Below are 25329 nucleotides of genomic sequence, written 5' to 3' on the forward strand. Positions count from 1 at the left end.
TATTTGTTTGCCATTCGTGTGTCAGTATGCACGATTATGCAATGCTGTTGTCGCAATTTTCAGTTTTTCCCATCAGGGGTCGCCTCTACTAGTCACTCTCATGCTTTGTTTGGCATAGTTTTTATGACAGATGTGCCCAGTCAGTGCCCAGTCAGTGCCCTTCCTGAGGCCAACCTACCCATGTTTTTTTTGTTTTTTTTTTAAATCCGGGTTTGGGACCGACAGTGCCATGGTATTAGGGCACTGACCGGGACTTGAACCCAAGCTGACTGCATTGAAAGGCAGCAGCATCTTCAAGCAAAATTATGCAATAAACAGTTTGAATACCTTTCACAAATATTCCAGTTTGGTCAAGAATCCTTATCATATTTAGTCTATATAACAACAAATTGTTTACCACTGTTAACATGATGAAACTTTGTCATGTGTGACATTATTTCCTTAGTGGTTAGTAATGAAGATAAATTTAGGATATTACAGATGACGTTCTCCAGTAGAAACGTGTATCATTCTCCATACCTTGTGGGTTTGTTTTTGAAAATAAATCCCAAAATAGAATGATTTTTCTGATTTAAAAATTAAATGCTTACTATTTGGAGATACTGTACTTGTTTTTTATTGAATAGCGACCCTATGTAGGGGCCACTTTTTCTGATCCATATTAGGAGTGTAGCACAGGTCTGCTCTCTCAGAATTTATTAACCCAATTCATTTTACAGTATGTGTGATATCCAGATTTACTAACAAAGGTCTACTGTAGTTTTGGCTAACACCACTTGCACACAATATACTGGCATATTCATGATGAGCTGACTACGGTGTGATAACAAAAATACATGAATTGCGTGAGGGAAACCATGTGAGGATTTGCCAGCCAATTTCACAGTCTCCAACATACACACTACCGCATATTATCAAATGTTATTGCCATGCTTGTTAAAGTATGTGTAATTCCATAATGTGTGCCCACTGTTTGAATTGTGTGTGTTTTAATGCTTAATGCCACATGAGTGCATTTCGCTCCATAAACCCTGTGATGTGTGCGCATATTAGCCAGGGTAAATTACTTAAAGCTTTCTTCATCTGATGACAGAAATGTATAACAAGGGAGACACTTAATCATGATTACCTGATTTCCTCATTGTTAATAGGCTTTCAGTTTTTGTTGTTGTTTTTTTTTTACTTAAAAAAGGCATAGGAACGCAACGTCCTTTTCTTCATGCTCTTTTTTTTGGGGGGGGGGGGGGGGGCGTCAAGAAATTACAATGCCAATGGTGATGGGTTACAGTGGAGTGAGATTTTGTATTATTTTCCCTCACTCGTCCTGTCTCTCTCTCCCCTCCTTCTCCCCAATTCCGCAGGGATTTGTGGGGGATAATCCTCTCGGGGATTAGGTCGGGGCAACACGCAGACAAAGAGGGGAAATAAGCCTGTTATGCATTCGCTGCTTCATTTCCCAACCTGTCTTTATTACAGCCTATACCGATATGGGCTTATTCACGCACACACGCGTCCGCACACACAAACACACATGCACCCTCACATGCATGTGATTGGCCACATTAAGAGCTCCCCTGATGTAACTGGTGTCCACAGGGTTTTTGTGTCTTCATTTTCCTGATAGGTGTGTGTATCTGTATTGAGCAATAATAAAACCCACACATGATTAAAGCAGAATAGACTCTTAGTTCTTACCACTGATCTTTTGAGCCCCCCAGTATGCATTTTTATTACGGAAAAGTACATTTGGGTGCCATTTCCTTTTTTATTAGGTGGAGGTAATGTAATGTAATTATTGGGCCGTCGTGTATGCGTGCATGGCCTTGTACTGTATCTTGTGTCTGTGTATATAATGCAGAGTACCTGTGTGGGCACACACACTTCATGGCAGTCTCGCTCAGGTAATTTTTTTTTTTCTTTGTCTTTGAATCATACGACCGAAGGCCCAGTTTCACTTTTCACAGTACAGGCCTGCGATCCAAAATCACAACACTGACTTCTGTGTAGTTTGCTCACAGTGACTACTACTGACTGATTCTAGAGAGAGATGGCTAGAAACTCCATCCATCCATATTGTATAGTAATATAGTCCTCATTAGGGTCAAGGGTGAGCTGGAGCCTATCCCAGCTGTCCCACCCTGGACTGGTCACTATAGCCAATCACAGACCTGCTAAATCATTGAACGTTTCACCGCTCACAAAAAGTTCGGGCTATTAGGCTTCCAGATTCAATTTCAGGGTGATCCTGAAATGCACTCTAACCTTTACAGGTGAGCTTAATTTGACCTTATCTCAACTTTGAATGCACGTCCAACTGTGTTTCAGTACTTTTGCTCAACTTGCTGTTCTGTTAAAAAAAAAAAAAAAACATCGGAATGTCAAAATTCACATTAGAGGTTCCATCCATGGATTAACCAATTAATGCCCTGTTTCATCTAGACGTTTTATTAGTCCTCTTCAACATGATGTCCACATTTTTGCAAGGCTTCAAATAGGAACTCCGAATAGGAAGTTATCAACTGGTTGCCACAGTCTTGCACACAAATTGACATTATTAGATATAGGCCTATGTATTGGTTTATTCATGGCTCCTATTGGAATTTTGACGCTCAGAGAAGGTTGTTGGGCATTTTAGGTTTCACCTGAAAGCAAACAAACCTGTAGGATGAGTGTCCTGGATGCGCGCGCACACACACACACACACACACACACACACACACACACTGAATGACCGCTAATATTACAATACATATCTTAATCAGTTAAAGGATCTTTGTGCAATTTGTCACTTTTTTACTCGCAACTGCCACCTCTGGCCAAAAGCGTAACTGCAACATCTATGTCAGGCTCGTTCACGGTGCACGTGCGAGTACGTGCATGATCTTAAAGCGACAGCCACAGTTGACATGAGGTAAGAAAAACTCCGCCCCTGTCCTCCCCAAAGAAACTGTGGAGTGTGCAGGGTTCGCACACTCTACTACAAAGGGAAGATATGAAAGTTGATAGGTGCAGTCAGAGTAAAACAGTTAGGGCTCTTCGTCTTCTTCATTTGGGCATTGGTAGAGCATGCATGATGTAGAAAAAGCTTTAATATTACCTTTTTCAACGACACCATGCACCTTTAATTATTACATATTAGGAATTAGGATACCCAACTTTGTCTTCTCCTGATTCCTAATCATTTATTTTAAGTCATGTTGTACAATTCTCTATACTTCCGACGTGAGAACACGTTGGGTAAGGTCCATATCTGTTCCCAGGGCACAAAGTCATGTTTGTTGAAGAAGCCTACCAAACACCTTTAGGGTGAACTACAACAGCGATTGTGAGCCATACAGCTCTCTATGGGTCCAACATCATTGACACATGTTCTTTTGGATGAATGGATACAAATTCCCACCGATGCTTTTAGTCTTCCAGTGTAAAAGCTCTTATAGCTGAAAATGGGGACAGCTCAATTTTTTTTCACTTCCTGTAGACGTAATGAACATGTATCCCAATACTTTTGTCCAACTACAATCCCCATTTACAATGACCATTTAGTCATTCTTTCTTTTCTTTTTTTAATCAGGCATCATAACCAGTTACGGCCTTTGGATGGACAGTGTTCTTGTATCAAACGCCAGTTCCTCTCAGAGTTTCTTTGTGGTGAAGGAGCTTTCCCCATGGAGCAGACACATACTCAGGCTGCAGGCGTGCACGGCGCGTGGCTGTGGCAAGGGACCGATGGTGAGTGAGATGTTACTGGCTCAAATCCACATGTATGAGATAATTCATCTTGTCAGTGTATTGTTTTTTTAATTTTATTTATAAGTGTACACTACAGATTTTTCCAATATTGCTACTTTCTGATGGTGTCACTGTCAATTAAAACAGATTATTTTCTATTTAGAGGTATAATTTTATACAGCTCAGTATTGTACCTCGTGCTGTGGTGTCAGATAATGTGGGCAGATTATTCCCTTGACCACTAAATTACAGTAAAGCAACAATATAGGTATTCTTACTGCAAGCATTATAAAACGTGTGTGCATTCGTGTGCAGGCGCGTGCTGCCGGATGTCATAAAGGTGATCGATTCTCCCCGCTCAATAACGAGGGTCGGCGTGACGACAGTGACATTTGCCGGGAAATGTCACTCCTTGCTCAACGATGCCTCTGACGACAGGCCGTATTTTGGGGCATTTTTCCAATACGAACGCCATATTTAGTCCAACGCGCCAAAAACAGCTGACGCAGTTGAAGTGGGAGAGGACACAATGAAAGGGAGGAAATCAAGACAGTATCATGTGTTTAGCAAAAATAAAGTAAAGAAAAGGAGGGATTGTAAAAAACAAGAAGAATCAGTAAAGCAAACTCATTTAATTCACTTTTTAGATTTCTAATTATGATTCATGCATGCATTGACTGAAACCAAGGGGAACTGGGGCATGACAAGCCACACAAAAGTGAGGAAGATTCCTGGACTAGCACATACATTATATCCAGATACTCACCCAAATGTACCCTTTCACCAGATTTTGGCGAAAGTTTGGTGGTAGTTTTTGCATAATCTTGCTCACTAACAAAACACACTGGTGATCAGGATACATCGTGTATCTTCATTTTAACCCTTTTTTTCCCTTTTAATCAGGTGGAAGTACGCACATTAGAAATGGCCCCAGAAGGCCCAATACTGCTAGAATTGACCAACCACAGCTCTCGGTCACTACGAGCCCGCTGGACTGCTCCACCTAGACCCAACGGCTACATGAGATATTCGCTGTACTATAAAAGTAAAGGTAATTCATATATTTAATAATTTGTTGGCTTTACTATTGATTGTTAACAATACACTGACCCTGATTGATATGCTAGTAATATTCATAAATGTTTGTATATTTACCTTTGTCAACATTCATACCGTTGAACCTCAAACGTAAATCAGGAAAATTGTGCCTCGAAGTTTGCACAAAAAACACCATTTAATTTCAACATTTAATAAGTCTTAATGTTAGGAATGTTTTTGTGACGCCACCACATACAAATAAGGGTATAAGTGATGGCAAAGAGAAAGTGTGATGGTGACCATAGATCTTGAAATGTTGCTTGTAAGGTTTTGAATATTGGGTAAATTTCTCAGTCTGTAAACCTTAGTGTTTCAGCATGGTCAGCTTTTCCTGTGAGCATGACTCACTCATGCTTCTAAAATAAGTTCTCGGCAGAGAAGTAAAAGACAACAATATGTCTGCAAAGACACTGTATACCAACACAGTAACTTTGAAAGTCAGGGGGAAAAACAGGGTGCCTGATAAGAAGAATAATCAAATTGTTGTGTTGGTGGAGAAAAACTGGAGAAATGATTTCACCTGTGTGGCTTGGCGAGGATTCATGAGACCAAAGCAAAAAACACACCAAAAAAACTGAAAACAAAAGTATGAAGATTGAGTGGAGAACAAAGTCAAGTGGCTGTAAAACAACAGGATGAGAGATTCACGCTTCTATAGATGTATTGGAAAAGATTGCAAGTCGGAACTGGGCAACACATGACAAACAACACAACAATGAAATAGAGCCAACACAAACAAGAAAAGTCGACAGAAAGGGGTGAAGAAGAAAATTGAACAAAATGAGAATAGAACGACTGAACACAAACTTGCACAGTGGTCCTTTAACTTGCACAGATTCATCAAGTCACGCACATACACACAAATACACACACACACTCTAGTCAAGAGTGTTTGATCTGCGCCTCACACAGGAACAGACAGATTAAAACGAGTGGAGGGAGGGATAGAAGAGGTGCACAAGAAAGAGAGATGGTGTCTCGCTCTAGTTCCCCATAAGCCAGTGTTGCTTTGATACGCGGTGCCTTCATCAGTTCACACAGGCCTGATATGTGTTTGTGTGCGTCTGTCCATCTAAATATATTGGATAGGCTTGCATTGTGGGATTTTCTGATCCCTTTTCTTTGACTATCCTTGCATAACCTCAATATGGAAACCTCTCTTTTGATCATTCCCAGTTAGTATTCCTCTCTCTTCAACTCTTTCTCCCGCCTCCATTTCCCCATTCCACGTGTGTATGTTTTATTAATCACATTTTCGCCATCGCACTGATGACACTAATAAATAAATGCACCGTGACAATAATGCCACTCGATGTAGTCAGTCAGATTTATGCCACTTCTCTTATCTGTCGTCGGTCAGATGGCGATGCGTCGCTGGACGCAGGCACGGCAGCCAGCAGGTGGTTGACGTTGACGGACCTGCAGCCGTACACCAACTACAGCTTCTGGGTCAAAGGTTGCAACACACAGGGATGTGTTGAGAGCCCGGCACTTACCGTTACTACGTCTCCAGCAGGTACCACAAATGCACAAATCTGCTTCAGTAACTATCTGACTTTGGTTGTCCTCGAACCTGATCACAGGGAGAATTTTGTGGGAATCTGTACAAAAGTGTAGTAATTGGTCAGAAATGTTATTAATACACTGGAAAGCTACCTTTTAAATGATTGATTGTCTGAAATTTACCTTTCGAAGCATTTTCAGTGCAACATGTTATTAGAGTATTGGACTCAAACCCCAAATGTAAATACAATTTGCATAGATCTAGTCAATAGATGGCTGTTGTCAATACCATGTTTTTGTCAAACAGGTTAAAGCTGAAGATCTTCATTTCAATCACATCTAAAACTATTATCACTTTTAACACTATTATCCAAATATCTGCAGGGCAGCACGGAGTGTAACTAACTAACTAACCCACCCGTAACCTTAATGAGGACAAAGTGTTTCAAAAATGATAATGGCTTATTCATGATATATTTTTATTTAAATCAAATTCAGTATCCCCCAATTCCCAATATTAACTTGCAATAAGAATCATGTGTATTATGCTAACAACCACTTTTTTAGCAAGAGGAACAGAAAAGGTAAGATACTGATTTACTGACAAAAAGATAATTGACTAAACTGTACGGCAGATTGTAGAGTCTGCATACTTATATAGTTCAAGCTGATCAGTCAAAGCTGAGCTAACAAGGCACACAATGCTTAAACACACCTCAGTGCTTTAGTTAATGTTAACCAAAGAGTTGAATACAGACTCATATACCGCACCCATTTCTCAAACAACAAAAGACTCACTCAGGAAAGTTCCAGTGTTCAAGTTCAAAACAAAGACATGAGAAAGTATAAATTTTAAATAGCAGACGTTTCCTCTCTTTCCAACCGGCTTTCTACCTCTGCGCCTCTGGCATCTCTTTAGACGTCTTTAAGGCAAACTGTCTTGATGCGTCCTTGTTCCGTGAAAGAACAGAGGCGAGCTAGCCGAGCAGGAGACACAAGAGGAGAGGAGGAGGAGAGCAGGCCCAGAGAAGTGAACATAAAAGTGCATAGTTTAAAACGATTAGTGACACCTCTGATATTGTACCTGCTAACGCAGCATGAGAGAGACAAAGGCTCACGAGTGTGTGTGTATGTGCGTGTGTGCGTGCGTGTGCGTGCGTGTGTGTGTGTGTGTGTGTGTGTGTCTAATAGCCATCCTTGTGCTAAGATGACTTGTGCAATCAGTGTGGTTGTAGTAGTGCCAGACCAGAGTGTTTGATTGAAGGGTCACTTCTTGGTATCCAAAGAGCGTCTCTTATTTTACACAGTCAAAACAACCGGCACCCTCATTTTCTCCTCTTTGTGCCATCCTTAACATATTTGCATCCCGTCTACCCTTGCGTCCCCTCCATTTCCACTACGGGTGGGGTCCTCGCCCTGACTCAAGATGTCATTTCACGGCACAAATACTGTTCTGTCACTCTCAGTAGTAAAAGAGGGTCGCTACTGAAGAGTTGTGCTTCTTTCGTTGCCCCTGAGTTTGTTAAATGAAGAGGAAGCTTGTGCCGTCAGTTCATCTTTTTCTGTGATGTTTGTCTTGTAACCATACAGTGGGAGGAAAAAGGATGTCAACCCTTTGACATTTTTTGCATTTCTGCATAGTCTGATCTTTTCTAAATCACAAGAACATTTAGTAGTACCACACAAACAATTAGGATTTCAACCTGGTTGAGATGCTGTCACATGACCTCAACAGAGCTATTCATCCCAGACATCCCAGAAATCTTGATGAGCTGCAACCGTTTAGTAAAGAAGAATAGTCCAAAATGCATCCTAATCATTATGCTTGTCTGTTTTGCAACTGTAGGAAATGTTTGGTTGAGGGTATTGCTGCTAAATGAGGGTCAGCCATCTAGTAAATCCAAGGGTTCACATGTTTTCGTGAATATTTCCATATTATGCTCTGTAAAAATATGAACACTTAATTGTTTTGGTGGAGACTCATTACTCTTGTAATTAGAGGGAAGATCAATGTGTATTATAACCACTTTATACAGAAATTTAAGAAATTATAAAGGGTTCCCATACTTTTGTCTCGCACTGTAAATATCATCCACATGTTCCCATTCTTGCTTATATTATATTTTTGAGCAAGTGACCCAACAAGAAGTAGCCTGCTGCCTTTGCCCATTGGTTTGGATGTAAAGTAAGCCACAACTCGGTTTTATATATTTGTCACCTTTTCAATGTAAAGCCCTGCCTTGGCTTACAATAAGGGTGGAGAAAAGCAGCAGGTAAAAGAAGGGTATTGATTCAACGGTTTCTAATGGCTCAGTAGAATCTCGGGGAGTTTAGGCTCAGCCATGAGCTACAGTGCCATGTAGACTGCTTTGAGGTGTTCTTGAGGCTGAACAGGCCACCGTTTTTTTCTTTTTTTTCTTTTGTTCTTCACCACACCATGGGACCTCATCTGTCTTGAGTCTCAGATCTTAGGCCACTAAGACACCACATTAGTCTTCCATTTTCCCCTCCTTGCTGTGTTCAGTGTTAAACTTTGCCAAATCTCTTGCTGTTTATGGTAAATGGTCTTTCACGTGTATAGCCACCTATTGAGACACTCAAAGCGTTCCACCTACTGAAGCCGCAGCATCAGGAACAACTGGGGAATTCAGTATCTTGCTCAAGGACACTTTGACACGGCCGACATGGATCGAACCCACAATCTATGGGTTGGGAGACGACCACTCTACTAGTGAGCCAATACCGCCTCGTTTATTCTGAAATAACTCAGCCACAATCTCTCCTGTTGGATGTACTATCAGCCTCCATGTCAAGGTGATGCGCCATTGTGTCGCATACACAATGAATGGATTGGTCGACGGTGCGCTGTGCTCTGCTAAGTGCAGCGTCTAACCAAAACGACATAATCAGTTTCTGTCAAACACAGAAGCAGGACATTGCCTTTTCCTTAGTGAGCGTTCAGAGAACTGGTGTGGCTTCACATGTTTAGATGTCTGGTATCATCTGGGCCAGCATCTTAGACAATTGCTTTCAAGGTTGGAAGCAATTCTGCACATTGACTTCAACTTCCTGTTCCATATTGACACCTTACTCGTAGGACCGCAGGCAGGGAAAAAAAGTTGTGCAAAAGGCCGCTTGGATTGGGCAGTTTGAACCTACTCTCACTCCCTCAATCCTCCTGTCTTTCTGCTCCTTTCTGCATTTCTCTCACTACAGCTCCAGACGGATTGTCCACCTTGAGACTCAGTGGAGCCACAAGCACCAGTCTAAATGTGTCCTGGTCCGAACCAGCCCACTCCAATGCCCCGGGCCCTCTTCACTACGGCCTTCAAATGAGGACATCTCCCCAGAGACCTATGATAAGGCAAGGTGTAGCGAAAAAGATGAGCACACACTTGTCACAAAAGCATGTATTGTACAGTAAACTGTAAGTGATTGACAAATAAGCACGTGCATGTACAGATGCATGGATAAATTATAGAGCACAGCAAAATATGTCACATCAAAATGACAGACTCTCAGAAAATTGAACTGAATGGGCTGCAGGGTTGCAGTTGAGACAAAAAGACACCAAAAAAGGAATTTCAAAAAGGGCCAGAAGGAGATAGACAGGTACAGAACATGTGATAGAATAAAGAGAGAGGGGCTGTGCATCTGATATGTATTCATTACATGCTTCCTGACAACAAATTGCAATTTAATCCAAGAAGAGGAGGCTCTCATTCGGTGGTAATAAATAAATGACTAGGTACATGTATTATATATCAGACAAGCATGCCCTCCTCTTCTTCTGCTTTAGAGATCTCATTGTTCCCTGATTTATTCATTCATTCATCCCTTCTGTCCATCTAATGCTAAATGGCCAGTGGTCCCTCATTTATGACAACGGTCTCTTACGTTTCCCTAGTTTCCTAGCTTCATCATGTACGAATATGTGAGACCCAACCAGGTACCATATGGGAATGAGATTAAAAAGCGTGTGAGGATGGTCCATGCAATTAATGCATGGGAGATATCTCACTTACTTTCCAACTGAACTGTTGATAGAATGTGCAGTGCTGCTGACAAATGTCCATGGATTTTAATGAAAACGTGATTATCACCATTCTGTTTTATCATTTGAGTGCTTTCGCATTAATTCATTTGAGGCTCTATGGTTAGCCTTTCCACAATGGTAAGGACAGTAAGCTAAAATCATAAATATAATTTGACATAATTCACTGGATATGTAAATGATATTGTTAGACTAACACTTAGCACAGGTTAACAGAGGTAGCTGAGGTCAAGTATCAAATTTCTGCCATTACATGTTCGGGCATTATTTCCAATCATATATGATTTGAGGTGCTTAAGGTAATTGTGATCTTTTTATAGTTGATTTTTGATCCAGGTTTTTTACAGCCTAATTGAAATGTGTGCCATTAATGGTATTTTTTTTGGTGCCTGTTCACGATCAGGCTCCTGGAAAATGCAATGGACACATTCTCCTACTATGTACCGGGCCTGTCTCCGTACACAAAGTATCTATTCCAACTTGTGGTGTCACACACACATGGACAGACTACAGGGCTATGGGAAACTCTCAGCACAGCAGAGGACAGTAAGTACACATTTTGCCATATATGTAAGTGTCTTAAATCCATTCCATTGTGTTGTGCTAATCCTGTTTTAGCTAGCGCTAAACTAACCTGTCGCCTCTGGTGTCCAAACTCGCTTTCATATATTCCTGTGATGGGGTCATTGAAATAATGGTGAAGGTATTAATACACGGATTATCATCCGGCATTCATTCTTCACGGCCAATTCACAGCTTTATTAGAGTCCCTACCAATTCGTACACAGCCCTAGTACTATTTTTGTTTTATTTATTTGTTTGCCGTTTCAGCTTGACGACAGCATTTTACATGATTCTGAGAGAATTCCAATTCCAATATATTCTTTCTTAACTTTCCTAACTGCCTATTATCAGAAAGTCATCAATATCTTGCTGAATTTGAAATGCGATTTTTTTTTTTATTACAACACTAGAGAAAACCGAAAGATGAGGAAGTAACTCGTGGTATGAGCAGGCTGAACCTGACAGTGTGAGAGAGCGAGACCTGCATACTGTACAGTGTCTTTGTGTGCGTGCGTGTGTGTGTGTACATGTCTGTGTTTCAGTGTTTGGGTAAGTGAGTGTGTGAGTGACCTAGCCAGTGTCATTGTGGGCTAATTGTGGTAATAGAATCATATTAGCCACTGGTGCAGCCTCTTCAGTGAAAAGTTATATATTAATTAGCAGCACATTATTGTGGCATACATAATCATTAAGCTGCTGAGATTTGGATACGTTTGATCTGTGTGCATGTACACAACACAAGGAATGTGTTTGTACAAATCCTAGTGTTGTTGCTCACGTGAACACAAATGCACTTTCACACGCTGCTGCTTTCAGGCTCGCGTGCACATCTGCAGTCATTTGGAATGTATTAAATTATGACCCTGTTTCACTTCACTTAGAATGCAGAATTAAATCCAAAACGCATGCAAAAACTTTAAAAAACAGAGCTCTATTTGTGTCACTATCATCTTAACAATTCGGTCATTGTACATTGCTTGCAGTAAGTGTCTTGAGGATGCAACAGACTTTTGTGGCTCCCTTTTAGGGATGAGAAACACTGAAATAATATTATTTTATTTTTTCTACCAACTGGAAACAAAATTGGGTTTGACATCGAAAGATGATTGAGATGAGAACACAGTTCAGCTGGATCTAATGTTATACATGTGCCAAGACGAAACAAAATAGCATATTTTGCGTAAGGAAAAGTATTGGAACGGAAAACTTAGCATAGATTAGAGTGAAGACTTAATATTGAGTGGAAATCTTTGAGCCTGTGACCCATTGACATCACCAAATATTTTCACCTGTCACCTCCAAACTTAAACCTTATAGAGCATGCATTTTCAAATGCAATTATTTTTCAGCCAAAGTATTTGTACACTCTAAAGAAAACATAATTAGGACTAATTGTGGCAGAAGAAACACGAAACACTCATTCAAACATACTTTTGGTATACAGTACTTTTACATTTTGTTTACCTGTGTCCGATGAAACTTAGTTGTGAGCTGTGACCCTGCTGCACCCATTTGTCATAATATACTCAACTGCGCAGTATGGCGTACCATGCTTAAGTTCATATAACTTACTCTCCACGTTCCTCACCTTTTCATCTCCTTTCTCCTCTGCCGCTCTTCTTTGCATTTCAACAGAGTGTATTTCACCTTCTTCTATTTGACTGACTAGCCTTTTAACTATTTACAAGTGGAGATAGAGAGAATAGAGAGAGTAAGACAAGAAATAAAGAGAAGATTGGAGTGGGAAATATGGAAAGCGAGAAAAGGTATAGAACAAGGAACGAGAGACAAAAATGGGGGAGGGAAGAAAGGAAGAAGCCTAATGACGGAACACAGAAATTGAGGGACCCACGTTTCCTCCTTTCCTTTTTATCATTCCATTAAACTTTTATATCCATCTTTTTAATGTAATTTGGTCCCTATGAATTCCTGCCGCTGCAGAACAGACAGACGGCTCCTGTGAACATAAACTCTGGCCGTGTTGGACAGCTCCCTTTTCTCTGTCTACTCTCATGTTCACACCAGCTAAGTGATCTAAGGGAGTGTGTGTCTGTCAGAAGCGCGCGCGCGTGTGTGTTATTTGTGCGTGTCATAGCATGTTCAAGAGACTTTGATTAAAAGCACCGTTTTGTCAAAATGTTCTTAGCCTAGCAGTATTTGAGGGTGTGTATACAGTACATGTGCCCGTGAGAGTATTTTCACCAAATTGAATTTAAAAGCTTAGAGTGAAAAGGAGAAGGAGCATCGCATATGAGGTGAGAGGTACTGACACTTCACAAAGAATTCATGTTATTTAATGACTGCATTTATAAAGTAACATTTTATCTTTCATGGATGGGTGGATGGATAGATGGATGGTAGGCTCACTGTTTTGTCCATTAATATGACCTAATTCCTTATCACACTTTATTTTGTTGTGGAACAAAAAGTATTATAGAAAATGTATTTATAAATAATATAATAATTAGGTGTGTTCGATACCACCTTTTTTCAGACAGATACCAGTACTAGTTTTCAACTGTCGAGTAGTTACCGGTACCGATACCACTAGCACTTTTGATACATAAGATTTCCCCAAAAAACAAGGACGCATGAAATCAATGCCAACTTTCTATTCCTCTCATTTCTAGTTTCTGATCGTAAATCGGCCACAAAAGGGCATCGGATGCTGCTGGCATCAGATGCTAAAATAAGTCTTGTTTCTGCACCAATACTCGCCCATGCCTAATTATGATAATCATAAATGAATCTAGATTATTCAAATCACCCCAGAATGTATTTTGGAGGAACTTTCATTAACATGAAGTTAGCTGAGCAGTGTTAAGGAAGAACAAAAAACATGTCTGTTTTTTTTTCTCTCAATTTTGTAAGCCTCTGAGAATCTTTAGCCGTCACCTGTATAAATCTGACTACTAATTCTACACTGGTTTAAATGATTTTATGCTCTGGCTAAGACACACATTTGATTCTAATGCCATATATGATTTTCAAATGTTTAGTTCTTTTTTTATATCCCATAGATTGGTCTGAAGGTTAGCGGGTATTATATAAATCCCTCCCAAATGTCAGCTGCTGGAAGTTCCATTGAAAGAAATTTGAATGACTGACAACTCTGAGTTGCTTGCTCAGTTGTGGTTTTTCAAAGGATATAATGCACATTAGGTCTACTCTTGATGTGAGGGATACAAATCACACTCGTGACCTTGGAAACGCATCACGCGCCTTCCCGCTGGCTCCTTTTCCCGTCTCGTCTTGGCGTCTCCTCAAGCAACGTCGACATTATGAAGTAAAGATATGAAATGCAATGTAAATTCTCACACTATTGCTTGTCATGCTTTGACACGGCTTCGTAAGCATGCCGATAACGCTTAAGCTCAGCTTCTATTTTGACTTTTAGCAGCTCCGTTCACCTTCAGAAGACCCGTCACCTACACTCGCATGCACCCAAAAAGCTGTGCACACACCAGAGGCCAAATGTTTTATATTTTCATGATAATTGTTACATATTTAAAGATACGCAAACTGATGTAATGCCAAATAATGTACAAAGGACTGGAAAGTAACACACATACAGTACATGCAAACCCTCTCCGTCCATCCTTCCCCCCTCCCCCTTTCCTAGCCTCTTGTCTCTTGATTGTGTTATTACTATGCTAACCAAATCCTTATAAATGTGATTTAGGGCTTGGTGGCCCCCACGCTCCCGCTTTAGCCTTCTGCTACCATGTTTTACTGAAGAGAGGAGGTGTAAGGGAGGGTGCAGAGAGGGGGAGGAAGAAGGAAAGACGGAGGTGTGGTACGAGGACGGAGACGGTCAGGGAAAAATGAGACAAGTAAGGAAGTCTTGACAATAAGTATAGTGGGGGCTTACCATGCATTCACTCAACGCCCATTTCCTCCTATCCAGAGGGCAGTAAAGTGTCAGTAAAATAAAACAAGGGGGGAAAAAAGCATCACCTGCATCTTAAATGAAAATTTCAATTGAAAAACTTAACAGCCCTTCAAATTGCAGAATTTTACACGCGCCAGTAAAGCTTAAATAACACTCAACACTGGGGGGGTGAGGAGAGGGAATGGGGAGGGTGGTGATGACAACGGTTACTTTGTGTGTGGGTGAGGCTTGATCAAGGTGACTGACTTATGTATTGTGGTTTGAAAGACTCTGGAATGAGAATACTGGTCTGAAAGTTCCAATTGATGACTAAAAATGTGCATGTATTTTGCACACAAGATGTCAGAATAACAGGAACATTAATTTCTTCCCATTTTTTGGTATTTTGTGTCTTCCCCAAGCAGACAGATAGAGGGATGTCTAATTATCCACACAGTTAGATAAAAAGAGAAGCACCCCAATCTGTCGAGACGGAACTGGAAGTAAGGCAGCGGAAGACACAGGCAAACATGCACATAGAAGACAGACAGTGAGACTGGCTCGTGCTTATTCGTGGGGTTCACTGGACCTTTTGGTGGTAATTGAATCAGTGTGAGTGCTGAGTAGAGCTAGCATAAAAACCTGTTAACCCAAAAGGTCAACTCACTGCATTGTTTATTTAGCAGGGAGAGCAGAAAGAATAAGAGAGAGAGACTGTGAGGGAGGTAGAGAGAAAGAAAGGGCATAGTTAGATTCCGTGTTTCCAATACTTCCAATACTGGTGTCAAAAAGATGTGCTGTATTTCAAACTCAAGCTATGAGTTTTACCCTTCAATGTTGGCCAGACAACTCTCTGGCATGTCTAGAAAGAGTGCATCTGAGCATCTAACAGTTCCTAGCCGAGAAGGACATTGCCATTTTGGATGTGCCTCCCTACTCACCGACCTTGAACCATTTGATTTAAAAAAATATATATATATTTTCCAAGCGCAAGGGGGTGATTAAGGGGACCCGTTTTGAAGATGTGGACGCCATCAAGATGGCTGTGAAGACAGAGCTGTGGAGGATCCCAGAAGAATCCTTGCAAGAATACATGAATGTCTTGTATAGATGACTGGAAAAGTGCATTTCACTCCAGTGGGATTACTTTGAAATAGAAACTTGTGGTTTCTATGTTGGATTTGAATGATAGAGTATCCTTTCTGACACCAGTCCTGGAACTTCATGGTCAAACGACTGGTATGAAGTCATTTAATAGAAGGAACAGCCTCAACATAGGGTCTTGGAGGTTATGTTAAATTAGAAAAATTGCATTTGAACCAATACCACTCAAGCGTCACGTAATGTGCATTGTCCCCTTTTGTCAAAGTTACAAATAAATGATGTCGTCTTTACATAGGTTAACTTAAATTGTTCTGACCGTTGTTAAAGATTGTTTGGATGGGACTTGAAAAATTGGCTATCCAGCCAATTTTTCAAAAGGTTTATTTCAATTCAAAAATGTATTTCATTCTTTAAAATCAAAGAAATGAAAGGGGACATAAGGAAGTAAAACTTGTAATATCTTCCCCCCCTGATCAATACAAAAAATATATATATATACACAAAATGAATGATAGTGTGCAAGACGCTTTCAATATAACAATTCTATCAACAGCATGTCCTTGTGCTATATATATTTTTCCAGTAATTGTGCTTTTATAATTTTAAAAATACAGATAGACTGAGAAGATTTTGTTTTACAATCCAGATTGTTCCATAAACTGACACCTTGAGTTGAAATACATTATACGAAATACATCTTTATTTGTACTCACTTTCTCTTTTTTTTAAATTTGATTTGTATATTGACTGGTTAAAATTTCATGATGGACTTTGTACATTATTTTGAGTCGGTTAAACTCCATCAATTCATTAAATTTTAAAGTTTTTAGTGCAAATAATGGATTAGTGTGGTCTCTGTATCCACAACCGAAAACAACACGAATAGCACATTTCTGTAGAAGAGAGATGTGTTCTGTATAGGTTTTGCCAGCACACCTCCACACTCCAATGCAATAGGTCAGATATGGAACAATCAATGCATTATATAACAATAACAAAGCATTCTTGTTCAATGATTCTTTAACTTCGGGTAAAACGGCTACAGTTTGGGATACCTTATGTGTTTTATGGTAGTCACAGATTTGTCCAGAAACACATTATTTATTTCCATTCTTGCAAACTTTTTTCAAAATCTCTCTCAGGGGCAAATGGTTTGACCTAAAATGTTCTACTGTAATGTAAAATCCTTGTGATACACTAAGAATATGTTTTAAGTGTGAGTTACGTTCAATGAATGCATACATGTTGCTACTACTGTGCAAAGCAGTGCTACATTACAGGACTTTTTTTTGGGGGGGGAAGCTTTGGCTAATGGCTTTAACCTCTGGATCAAGTGGGCTTTTTTTATACTTCACTGCAGCAGTTAACTTTACAACATCAAAGTTTACTTCTGTAAGTCCCTTCAGGTACAAAGTTTGATGAATAAGGATATTAAGAACTAAGAAAAAAAGTAATTACGGTTCATTCCAGGTGAACGAAAATGGGGACACACTGATAAACGGCATCAAATTTGTGCGCGTGCATGGCCGTGTGCAAAACACCCGACGGCATATACACATACACATACACATGCATGCTTGTACACGTCTCTCATCTTTTAGCTTAGTTGTACAGACACACACATACACACACAGGCATCTGCATCTATCTGGGAAAGCCGTTAGCGGTTAGCGGTAGCACTTAGTGGCACAGCACGCTTCCTCAGTCCGCTCAGTCACCTTGATTCGTTTGCCCTTCACAGAGCCCTATTACTACTCTCCTGCATCACCGTGGGTGTGGAAGCATGTGAGTGTCTTACAGTAGGAAATGTCTACAGTATTTGTGTGTGTCCGTTACGTGGGCAGTAGTCCTACAGTGGTATGTAAATGCCAGCGGGGTTGTCGGGCAGACCTTGTGGCGGAAGTGACATCATTTTCGCAAGTCTAATGTCCCACATTTTCTAGCCACTTAATTAGGTACATCTCCAATCAAAATGAGGACGCAATGTAGATATAGAACACTACAATCCATATTGTCTTCATTTAATGCAAATGCTTAATACTGATCTTTCTATTTGATTAGATATTCTCAGATTTTCGTAGTCCTCCATGAAAGCAGACTGATTGTATTTAATCAAAATAAGACATATTGATCAACATTTTTAGCGTGTTACGGCACAAACCAGTAAATTAATGAAAATCTTTTTTTTATTTTCTGCTCTGTCAATTTGATTATTTTTTTTGTACCTGATTCATTGCAAAAAATAATTGGCAGAGTAATCGATTTTTGAAACACTATTTAGTTGCAGCCTTATTTTAAATACTTAAAACAAATATGTACTTAGATATGGCATTGCTCAGTGGTAGAGTGGTCGTCGCCCATCCGTGAGGTTGTGGGTTCGATCCTGACCCCTGGTGACCACCTCGAAGCATCCTTGAGCAAGACCCTAAACCCTGATTTTGCTCCCAGTGGACCTGGCAGCGCCTTGTATTGCAGCAGCTGACTGGTGTATGAGTGTGTGTGTGTGAGGCTTCAATTGTAAAGCGCTTTGGGCACCATATGGTATAATTAAAGCGCTATATAAAAAACTGTAAATTTACCATTTGCCAATAACAGCCTTTTGTGGTCCATCCAGAATCCCCTGATGTGATTGTGTCATGGCCCCTAATCCTCCTGGCCCTAAAATATGCTAATTGAACTTGCTTATTATATAAGATAACTTATCTTGCTCATTTAAAATGTCATCAAGTTTTCCAGTAGTGTGTTATATAGCATAATTGTCAAGTTTCTGAATGTCTTTCCCAACAGGTCCAGGTCCACTTGACCCTCCGACTGTTGCACGGCTGCATTCTCGAAACGTGACAATCACATGGGTCCCACCCTCGCAACCAAATGGCATGATAAGAAGTTACAGCCTCTATCTACACCCTGACCCTGTGTCTGATTTATATCACAAACCTGCCACCAATTTGGAACCCAACACAAGCTTCACATCTGACTCAAGTACTGAAGAAGACAATCTTTACTCTAGTCAAAACTCGAAGTCGGCATCAACAGTTGCCATGCTTGGATCAGACAGTCACCTATCAAAGGCTAACCATACTCCAGAGTCCACACATGCAGGCAATAGCAGTCAAGTCAATGGTTCAAACTTATTACAATCTATTGAATCCACCGACATCACAGGGGTGCACCAAAACCCAGCAGTGTCACACAAAGGATATACTTCAAGCAGACCGTTCATTGAATATTTAATCAATAAAGATGTCGTCCACTCTGCCAATTCATCAAACTCACTCGCAGGTTTTAGTCCATCCCCTCCATCAGTCAATCTTTCAGGGAGCACCACAAGCTACACCTTCCTTCACCTCCTGCCATACCACTCCTACCACGTTCAGGTAAATATTTGACCCTCCATAAATATGGTCGAACTTGTACTGTTGTTCAACTTGTCAAATTTATCATTCTCCAATCGTCTAGCTGGAAGCATGCACCAGTGTCGGTTGCTCAGTGTCCAAAATTTGGCACTTTCGAACCTTGCCAGCTCCTCCTGAAGGCGTCCCGGCACCCCACCTTTATTCTGACACCCCTACCTCGGTTCTCCTGTCCTGGGGTTCACCACAAAGCTCCAATGGGATTTTGGAGAGGTGAGATATAATCATACATTTTTGACCTGATTCCTTTTCCCAAGATGGAGCCTTTTTTCCCCTGACTGCATTTGGACCAAATCACAAGTGAATCAAATTGCATGTGTGTAGTCCACAAACAGTCTGAACAATCTGTCACAGATTGAAATATTAATTAATTATTAATATATATTAAATAGTGAAATATTAATATCGTGTGAACTTTGGAAAAGGTGGCTGATTGAACGCAGAGTTGCTGGGACTGAACAGATCTCCACAGTAGGCCACCTTCCTACAGAGCCTCTTCCGCTTTCCTTTTTGGACTCCTCATCGGCACTTAGTCCATGGACAAGTTATCACTATAGACTTGTTCTCCAAAATCAGGCTGGCAGATCCACAGGTAAGACTGTAATTGCTGGCCTTCCGTACCTAAAAATGGAATTGCCTTTCAAACTCAAGCATGTCCATACTTGCAGGACCTTGGGTGGGTATCACCACCAGGCCTTCCAGACCTGCTGGTATAACCCCGCCGAGGGTCAAAGTGTTGGGACCGGAATCACTACAGGTGATCTCGAGTTTGATTTGACCCTCATTAACTTGTCTTTGTGTCTTCAACTGTAAAATACACAAAATAAGAGAGTGCAATTGTGGATCTATCCCGTCTCTCTGAGATTGACAGTGTTGAAAAGTCAAAGCAATGTCACACTCATTCCTCTGTCTTTCCTTCTCGGGATTTAATGAGAAAGCAAAAACATTCAACTCAAGGTCCCCTTCACAAAATGGGTGGGGCTGTGACCCTGTCGGAGACGGCTTCCTTCCTGTCGGCCATTTTGAAGGAGGGGCCGGCGTTAAATTCCAGCTCTGGCTAATCCCACATCAAGGCCTATCAAGAAAACACACAGACACTAACGCTGCATGCACAGGCGGCGCGCACACACACTTGCGCACAGCCTTGCACTAATGCTAACAGCCAAAAAATGCTAATGCTTGTCATTATTCCAGAACCACCCCTGTCATCTCCACAGCTGCAAAGCTTTAGGGGTCAGACATCCAAGAAGGAAAATGTTCTTCCTGGTTGATGCTAATTGGACAGGCTGGCAGGCCGCTTCCTGGTTACCAATTGACCTTGACAACAGAGAGGATTTGGACTACAGTACTTGCCTTAATTCTCTAAATGGTCTCTTGTTCTAGATTTTGCTTCAGTGCACATCACAATTGCAGCACTTAACATTTGTCCTATTGTTGAACAAATGTTTCTAAAAAGTAGGGATGTTCAATACCACCCTTTTTAGGGCGATACCAGTACGAGTACTCAATTCTTGATAGTTGATACCGATACTAAGTACCGATACCACTAGTACTTTTGATGCATAAAATGTCGTTTGATTTTAAAGAAAGACCTTTATATCCCAATATAAAAAATGCCCCCCCCCCCCTTATAATTGCATGACATTAATGGCAATTTTAGATTCTTCTAAATGCTAATTTGTAGTTCGTTATTATAAAACAGCCACAAGTACTGATGCCTTGAAAAAAAGGCCTGGTATCGATACTTACCCATCCCTACTTAAAAGTATGCAAATATATACATAATATAGGCACATATTGCGGAATAAGGTAAAATGAATACATGGTATTTTTAAGGCTGTTTATCTATTTAACATTTAACATGAAAATCATCCACACAATTCCCTTTCCTTTTTGACCTGCATACTCAAGTCCTGCACTGGCGCTTGTGTGTTGAAAGGACAGAATTGTGCTGTCAGCTAAAAAGCACTCTCTCAATGCCTTCTTTTGAATATAATAATAGCATGATGCTCACACACCTCACTCCCCACATTATCATTTGGCGCTCTCTCGCTCAAATACACATAAGCGCACGCTCACGCACACACTGAGACTGTACTGGCCTTAGCCCCCGTGGTCTGTGTCAGCCGAGGGTCTGCGCTGTCTTCACCATCTCCAGATTACATCAAGCTATTCAATCTGTAAATGACTTCTAGCACAAAGCACACCCTACACGCACTTTGGGAAATGAGCTACCTAACTCAACATGACCCTGCCCATATGCGGCTGGCTGTGTATGTGTGTGTGCGTGCAACTTTGTGGGTGTGTGGGTGTCCTGTATCACCTCACAGTGTCACTTGTTAAATGAATATCAAGGTTGCATAAGAAATAATTGTTCCTGACATTCATTCATAATATTCTCATCAGCATTTGACCACCTAATCACCTACACTCATAAGTCCCAAGCGTCTCTGAACTGATGACTTATTGTACATGACAGTTTGTGTGCCTAAGTGTGTTAACGCACGCAGTCTGTTAGCATTAAGTAGATGTGCAGTCGTAAGTCATAAGCATAAATGCACAGTCTTTTGTATTTGAATGTATTAATATAATGCATTCACACGGGTGTCTACAAATTCACATGAAAGATGCGAATGAGTTTGTGTGTTTTAACATTTGTGTGTTTCACTTTACCTTCATCCTTCGCCCTAAAATGCTGACAGCCTGAACAGCTTCCAAATCAGATGCACCGCTCGGCAACTGCAAGCTTTTGTTTTTGCATGCGGCAATTCCATTACCGGCCGCCTTTCATTATTTTAGCATGCCGTTTGTGCATGCGTGCGCGTGCATCTTTGTATGTGCGTGCGTATGCGCACACCCCGTTTTAAATGTGATGAAAGGAATCGTCTGTCCAAGTCAAAGTCAGGTTATCTCTCCTCGCGAGAGATTTGATTGCAGGAGCAAGTGATGACACATGCACGCTGAAATGCCACCCACAAGACAACACTTTGTAGGACTCCAGCAACATGCTGGCCACTCTGTCCACACTCTGATGAAGATACTGTATGCGTCTACACACACACACACAAACACACACACTGTTCTGTGACTTCCAGTAGTTCATCCATCTAAAAGCTTTCTGCTGTTCTCAGCAAGCTGAGAATACAGTGGTACCTCTAAGGACACTGTCTGAACTCGGATTTGTTCATATTTTAAAACAATGTTTCCCATAGGAAATAATGTAAAGTGAATTCATTTATTCATGTGAAACTGTCACAATCATTAAAAAATATATTCAGGCAATTTTTTTTAACAACATGGGGAAAAACTTGGATTGATTTGGAACAACCAGCTTGATATGTAACGAACATGACTACTTGACACTGCATAACCGTTTACATTTCTGTGGTTATGATTATTTTTATCCTTTGCGTTGTATGGTTCTATTGCCCTTCTGTGTTGGAATTAAAAAAAAAAACACCAAATTATTGTCACATGTCCTCAACAAAAACACCTGAATGCGAAACCTCGATGGAGAGAGTAAAGCTGGATGAGTGGAACCAACCTCAAACCCGTTGACGAAGCGCTTGTATGGGAGAATCGAAATAGGAAACCTCAACGTGCTGAGAGAAACCTCCGCTAAGGAACCTTGACGTGCTGACAAAAGTGTCATTCAGTTCAATTCAATTCTATATGACAAATAATGATCTATATGGTAAAATAAGAGTGATTAGACAAACTAAGAGTGACTATTAGGCACATAGCAACGGACCACATATTATCATCATAAGAAACATAGTAATTGCATAAGACTAGACAAACTAAGAGTGGGGGTGGCGTGGCTCAGTTGTAGAGTGGTCGGCTTGCAACCAAGAGGTTGTTGATTTGATCCCAGGCCATTGTGACCGCGTCAAAGTATCCTTGAGCAAGATACTGAACCCCCAGTTGCATCATCAGTAGGTGAATGAGAGGTTAAAATGTTAAAAGGAACCCCGACTGTAATGACAAGTTTGCTCTATATTATTTATTTGGTTGTTACAAACATAACTATGAGATTCATTTTTCAAAAATCATTTCCAGTTTAATACATTTTGTAGGAACTTTATTTGGACGTCATTGTTATTTACGTCGCAACGCATTCAGTGCAAAGTGGCGTAAAATGGCAGCAATGTGAAACGCCTATAACGAAAGCAAGGTAAGCCTCGTAGCGTTCCTCAAGGGACGATCAAAACTCTTGAATGCATGTTGTTTCTTTAGGAACGCTACAAGGTTAAACTTGCTTTCTTTGTTGACGTTTCACATTGCTCGGCAGAGAGCCAGCCGCCCTTCTACGTCACTACGCACTGAATGTCTTGCGATGTAAATAACAATGGCGGCGAACGTCCAAGTAAAGTTTCTACAAAATGTATTAAACTGCAAATGATTTTTGAAAAAACGAATCTCATAGTTATGTTGGTAACAACCAAATAAATAATATAGAGGAAACTTGTCATGACAGTCAGGGTTCCTTTTAAGTGCTTTGAGGGCCTTAAAAGGTGGAAAAGTGCTAAATTAAGTACCATGCCATTTACCAAAAACATGACCCAATCCAAATCCAGTGATTATAAACAAATTAAGAGTTACTAATAGGCACAACTGAACACTAGACAAACTAAGAAAAATACAATATCATTTAAACTGATACATTCTCTTGCAGGTCACATGGTCACCACCTTTGATTCCCAATGGGGAGCTCCAAGGTTATGAGATTCGTCTCCCAGAGCCTCGCATCTTCCACAATGGCGGCAACACATCTGAGCTTATCGTCATGATAACGGACCTAATTCCGTACACAAACTACAGCGTTAGCGTGCTGGTGTGTTCCAAGGGGGGTGGATATGTTGGCGGATGCACAGAAAGTTTGCCCTCTCCGGCTACCACATTACCCACCAGCCCCCAAGGCCTGGCGCCGTTGTTCGTGGTGGTCGTCAGTGAGTCCTTCCTTGCAGTTTCTTGGCAGCCTCCACAAAGGCCTAATGGACCCAACATAAGGTAGGACTGACATAAATGTTTCATTAACAGTGATGTTATCTTTTCAGGAGTCGTAATATTATGTTGAACTTCAGTTAGTCAAATCTTTATGTACTCCATAAGACCTTGAATGGGTACCAAATTGGGTATAAATACCTTTACCGTATAATGGTGCACTATTTTGACTGGCATGGTAGCAGCTCTTTTTCTGTTCTGACTTGTGCTTCTGTGGCAACTAGTCTTACAATGTAAAAGTCAGTTGCTCTTTACAGGTAATTAAAATGCACAAGCCCGCCTCTGTGTTCTGCACAGCTCAGCTCCGCATGTTTGTTTAAGTGGTTTGGTTAAAAGGTGGCATTAAGCCCTTCTTTTCTGATTACAGCAGAAATTAGCATCACTGTGGGGAGAGGAAAACACAAACCCTGCAGAAAAACACAACAAAAGGAGGGAAGGATGAGATGCAGTCACCATAAACAAATAGCAAACATGGAAAGCAAGCTGAAGAGGAGGAAATTAGTGATAAGGACTTAAATTGGCTGAAAATTGTGTACAAGTTTGTTTTTTACATGCATTTAGTCACGTATAAACTGTGCATGTCTTGTATGTTTACACATTCTTGAACATCTAATCCCACATATTCTTTCTTTTATTCAAATTTCCCCTTCAGGTACGAGTTGCTGCGGCGTAAAAGCCACCAGCCTCTGGGCGTCGCCGCCGTCCCCATAGTAACATCCCAATCCCATAACGCGTCCGAAGATCTCCATCGCTGGTTCCATGTTTACTCCGGCACCAAATTGTTCTACCAAGATAAAGGCCTAAGCAGGTGAGATTACTGAAATGAGCTCTAGAGCAAACGCAGCCAGCCGTGTGTGCAGAGCCGATCGGCGAGCAGCGGCTGATGCCGATCTTTTTAATACCGCTCAAAGATACATTAAGCAAATATTCCAAAGAATTAAATTGTTTTTCACGCAGCGTCACCCTAATCTCGCTTTGGCACTTGGTGC

At 40.8% G+C, this 25329-nt stretch overlaps 1 protein-coding gene across 2 annotated transcripts in view; it reads left to right on the plus strand.

Annotated features, from left to right (window-relative positions):
- The window catches only part of ush2a (Usher syndrome 2A (autosomal recessive, mild)), a 167481-nt gene that overhangs the window by 74118 nt on the left and 68034 nt on the right, over nt 1–25329 (plus strand). For both annotated transcript variants that reach the window (XM_077563122.1, XM_077563121.1), the window contains exons 45-55: nt 3572–3729; nt 4633–4780; nt 6188–6343; nt 9547–9694; nt 10788–10930; nt 18711–19300; nt 19383–19549; nt 19762–19928; nt 20005–20093; nt 24012–24346; nt 24993–25148. In XM_077563122.1, the coding sequence (XP_077419248.1) occupies nt 3572–3729; nt 4633–4780; nt 6188–6343; nt 9547–9694; nt 10788–10930; nt 18711–19300; nt 19383–19549; nt 19762–19928; nt 20005–20093; nt 24012–24346; nt 24993–25148 (2257 nt within the window). The remainder of the gene's footprint in view (nt 1–3571; nt 3730–4632; nt 4781–6187; nt 6344–9546; nt 9695–10787; nt 10931–18710; nt 19301–19382; nt 19550–19761; nt 19929–20004; nt 20094–24011; nt 24347–24992; nt 25149–25329) is intronic.

Source organism: Vanacampus margaritifer, chromosome 4, assembly GCF_051991255.1.
Source record: "Vanacampus margaritifer isolate UIUO_Vmar chromosome 4, RoL_Vmar_1.0, whole genome shotgun sequence".
NCBI classification, from domain to species: Eukaryota; Metazoa; Chordata; class Actinopteri; order Syngnathiformes; family Syngnathidae; genus Vanacampus; species Vanacampus margaritifer.